This window comes from Gadus chalcogrammus, chromosome 8, assembly GCF_026213295.1.
Source record: "Gadus chalcogrammus isolate NIFS_2021 chromosome 8, NIFS_Gcha_1.0, whole genome shotgun sequence".
NCBI lineage: Eukaryota > Metazoa > Chordata > Actinopteri > Gadiformes > Gadidae > Gadus > Gadus chalcogrammus.
Genome location: NC_079419.1, coordinates 13,858,861 through 13,863,484, shown reverse-complemented (window position 1 = coordinate 13,863,484; position 4,624 = coordinate 13,858,861). Strand labels below are relative to the sequence as shown.

Here is a 4,624-nt window from a genome sequence, read left to right as displayed (position 1 = left end):
ATAGACAACCAGCTAATGTAACTTTTGAGATTTTTATTATTTTTATCAGCATGTTCATACTTAATAATAATAATAATAATAATAATAATAATAATAATACATTCAGCTCACATTGCGCTTTTCTAAATACTCAAAGTCGCTTAACAGAGTAAACAGAAAAAAAACATTTCATAATAACGTATATAAGTAAAAAGATAAAATAGGAGGAAAATAGATATCTAAAAAACTGGAATAGGTATAAAAGACTAAGAATAGTTAAAAGGAGGGAGGGTAGAGAAGGGAAGGAGGTTATGTGTTGAAAGCGATCTTGAAAAGGTGGGTTTTGAGGGCCTGTTTAAATGAAGGGAGTGTGTTAGATGATACATGGGTGACAGTACACACTTAGAAACAAGAAACAGAAAACTGTGAAAAGCTCATGCAGTTTTCTGGTCCGAACACTGGAGGGAAAAGAGCAGAAGAACGTGGAGAGTAGAAATTAATAACAACATTACATTATGACATGATGATCTGATGACATGATGACATGATGACATGATGACATGATGACATGATGACATGGTGACATGATGACATGATGACATGATGACATGATGACCTCTTAAGGTTGTACAAGGTGGGTCTGCTGGTTCTGGGGGACAGCAGCGTCAGTCCAGGGCTGTGGTGGTGCTGGTTCTGGGGGACAGGAGCGTCAGTCCAGGGCTGTGGTGGTGCTGGTTCTGGGGGACAGCAGCGTCAGTCCAGGGCTGTGGTGGTGCTGGTTCTGGGGGACAGTAGCGTCAGTCCAGGGCAGTGGTGGTGCTGGTTCTGGGCGTCCTGCTGGTCTTGTTGGTGTGGAGGAGCAGGAGAGCCAGGCCACAGCAGCAGAGCACACTCTTCACCACCATCACTGTGTAGAGCACAGACGCCAGCCTGGCTCTGGACAGCACCTGGAGGGACACTGGGACCCCACCAACACACAGCCCATACTGGTTTATACTGGTCCATATGCACCATAGAGGCCTATGCTGGTTTATACTGGGCCATATGCACCATAGAGGCCTATGCTGGTTTATACTGGGCCATATGCACCATAGAGGCCTATGCTGGGTTATACTGGTCCATATGCACCATAGAGGCCTATGCTGGTTTATACTGGTCCATATGCTTCATAGTTGTCTATACTGGTGACGCTATACTGGTTAATATGCACCGTCATGGTTTATACTTGCCTATAGTTATATGTAGACAAAATTGTGGTCTATACTGGTTTTCACAGTTTTAAAAAATATTTTTTACTGGTTTTAACACACCATAGTGATCTACACTTTTCCATACCGGTTTATACGCACCATAGAGGTCTACAATGGTCCGTTCATGCCATACTGGTTTATAATGGCTTGTACACTCCATACTGTTATAAGCTGGTTGTAATGGTTTATAATAGTTTGTACTGGTTTACACTCCATGGTGTATACATATATTAATGTATTCCTGATGAAATACCACACTGCTAATCCAGAGGCCACTTGAGGTTCCTACAGCAGTTCAGAGTGAGAGCAGCTGATCTTACGGTGTGTTTCATCTGAAGGACCGTCTCTAGGTCTCCCTGGACGCCGGGGGTCCGTAGTTACTGCCGTCGCTAAGGTAACATCTGTCTTTCCGGGGCCTTCTGAAGTCAGGGTAGTTTCAGTCAGAGGTGAAAGTCAGTGTTTGTGGGTTATTAATAGACTTCATGTCCCAGGTGATAGACAGTGGGGTTAGTGATAGACAACAAGCTGATGTGTAGGGGTTGTAGTTCTTCATTACCTCGGACCTCCACCTCCTGCAGACCGCTCTCATGCTCAACTCTACAGATGTATTGATCTGTGAGGGTTTCTCCCTGATCAATAACCAGGATGCTGGCAGCGTATGTCGGTGCTCTGAGCTCCAGCTGCTCCCCGTCCTTCCCCCCCCCTCCGCCCCCCCCTCTCCTCCTCCAGGACACCCGGACCTCCTCAGGGACCATGTCTCTGGCTACACACAGCAGGGAGTGCCGGCCCTTTAAATCAGCTCCCGTCGCTGGGTAGACGCTCACTTTGGGCCGCTCCACTGACCTGTCTGAGTTTAACAGAAGAACCAATCGAGAGACAGAACACGTGTCACATGGTGTCAAAACCGTGGAAATATTAGCAGAATTATTATATTACATATTACAACATATGTTAAGAATTAAATAACTGAAATCAATATGAAGGGAGGCAATCATTTCATAATTTGTGTTCAATTATTACAATTATCATTAGTATAATTACTGTTATTAATATTATAACGATTTGAACAATAATAATTATTATTTATAATTTTTGTAATTATTCAAAGTAACTTCATCAGCGATCTAAAAAAATAGAAAAATACATATTAACATTTATAACTTAGTAATATATACAATATAGCTGAATTAAATATCAAGTCTAAATAACATATGTAGATACAAATTGATTTTTCAATTACTATTATTATTATTACAATATTATTTCTACTGTGTGAAATAATAGTTGTATTTAAGCAGGAAAATTATACATTCACATAATAAAATAGAATAGAAACTGAAAAGGAGGCTTTAATTTATGTTGGCCAACTGCTGACTAAATGAATGTTACAAAATGAATATTGGTGGTTTGAAAATTGTCAGAGCCGATTTTAATCCCCATCATTATAATTCATAATATGTTTATAAATATTAATCATTAATTACCTAATATTCTGACATATCATACTGATTTATAGTTTATTAATGGCATTAGCGATATTTTAAGCTTTACAGACATACATCTCCAGACAGCACTGACTTCTCCAGCACAACTCAAACAGGTGAAACAACCAACTGGAAATATTATTACACTCACATATTCTCCCCAACGTGACATGAAACACAAAGTCATAGAAACCATGAGGAAGGTATCTTACCTGTAACAACCAGGGTGGTGCCGCGTCCAAAGATATAGACGCCCACAGTGAAATATCCTGTATCATAAACCTCGGCTCACTCCCTGTGATGCTGTCAGCGCTGATCAATAACTTGCTGATCACATCGATCCCCTATAGACGATCAGCACCACTACAAGGGAGGCGTGGGGATGAATGTTCTTATCCTGAGAGGAGGGCTTTGTAAGAGGCTGCAGAGTAAATCAGGAGAGTAGATGTCACTACTTGTGTTCAGTAGAAATGACTCCCAGGTCTTCATACCTCTTCATTGAAGGCTTTGTAACAACTGAAGACTCTTTCCTTCCCATGGAAGGCAACAATGTAAGACCTTTCAGAGAGTGCTTCATTACCACAGAGCTCAGTATTATACTAGATTGTTGTATTTTTAGCAAGGAGAGATCAAGGCTTGGATTTAAGCCTAAACTACAGACATTAAGGTCCAGGCTGTGATCTAACGGAGAGAACAGTGACTGACCCAGATCTCCCTGCTCATGTCTATTAGCATCAACGTCATGCTGTAGATTGAACAGCCAATGAGACATGACCTGTGAGGTCATGTGATCACCAGAGTTCTTGTAGGGGCAGGAAGGAGAACGTCTCACTGTGTGCGACCACTTGTCAAACAGGAACAGTAGTAGGTGGCAGAATGGGACGCTTTCACCTTCTGAAGCGACAACTCCCAGCTGTTGTCTTTGAAGACTGATGAGAAGTCATCTTCCTGAGGATGGTTGAATCCTTTTTGTACTTGACCCAAACTTTTTTCAAAAGAAAGAATCACGGCTAACGTTTCCACCTCTTTCTTCTGGTACCAGTAGATAAGACCACACTGTTCAGTGTCTGTACATCTGAAGGAGACGTTTTCCCCTTCTCTCCTGGTCCACGACACCTGGTCCTGAGTCAGCTCTGCTGCCATGGCAACCACCGCTGTAGGGACAAGAGCACATGGATGAGCATCCGTGTTCTGGGGTGGACGAAACCCGATGTGTGGTGAGTTGTGATTGGTGGGAAACTGTCACCTAAACACAGAGAGCTCCAGGCAGCCCTAGAGAGAAGAAGCATCTGGTCTGTAGGAGAAGCTGAGGAGAGGGGCTGCCACTGAGACCAAGGTGAACCAGGGTGGCCTCAAATAGGTCCTCAACGCCAGCCGACCGCCCCAAGGGGCCGACTTCGAGGGCTGCTTTTGAGTGACATGCCAGTTTAACCAATGGCGTGGTGCCTGTGTGTCACGTGAATCAGAACGACATATCTGGTGGTTTCCTTCCCCAGCAGCAGTGGAGTTGGTGTGTGTGTGTGTGTGTGTGTGTGTGTGTGTGTGTGTGTGTGTGTGTGTGTGTGTGTGTGTGTGTGTGTGTGTGTGTGTGTGTGTGTGTGTGTGTGTGTGTGTGTGTGCGTGCGTGTGATTGTGTCTTTGCTCGGAGATCAGATGAGCTCAGGTTCTCTGTATTAGCTGAGACCTGCATCTGTTTCCTCCATCAGCTCCACCTCCACCGGCTGCAGACCACAAACATCTCAGAGCACCACATCCTGTTACCCAGCACTGATGAGGAGCTGTCAATCAAAACAGCAGCATGGTCGTCCCCCTGACGACCGAGGTATGGTGGAAAATGGAGAGACTCTGATCTGTGGTGAGAGAAGAGAAGGCCTGAACGCGTATATCAAATAAAACATTATTATAGAGTTC

The 4,624-nt window shown here is 43.6% G+C and overlaps 1 protein-coding gene across 1 annotated transcript; it reads right to left on the bottom strand.

Annotated features, from left to right (window-relative positions):
• Nucleotides 1-776: 776 nt before the first annotated feature.
• LOC130387314 (uncharacterized) lies at nucleotides 777-3,856 on the bottom strand. Its single transcript, XM_056596339.1, has 4 exons — nucleotides 3,787-3,856; nucleotides 1,786-2,076; nucleotides 1,550-1,648; nucleotides 777-937 (listed from the first exon to the last, which is right to left on the bottom strand). Exons 1-4 carry the CDS (start codon nucleotides 3,854-3,856, stop codon nucleotides 777-779), a joined length of 621 nt encoding a protein of 206 aa, XP_056452314.1.
• Nucleotides 3,857-4,624: the final 768 nt, after the last annotated feature.

What these genes read in the sequence shown, in the direction of transcription:
- LOC130387314 (XM_056596339.1), bottom strand. Translation starts at nt 3,856, where the DNA reads ATGGCAGCAGAGCTGACTCAGGACCAGGTGTCGTGGACCAGGAGAGAA. An exon ending in GGAAAACGTCTCCTTCAGAT is followed by an intron (nt 2,077 to 3,786) that starts GTACAGACACTG and finishes TGTTAAACTCAG; the next exon opens with ACAGGTCAGTGGAGCGGCCC. An exon ending in TCCTTCAGATGAAACACACC is followed by an intron (nt 938 to 1,549) that starts GTAAGATCAGCT and finishes GTGGGGTCCCAG; the next exon opens with TGTCCCTCCAGGTGCTGTCC.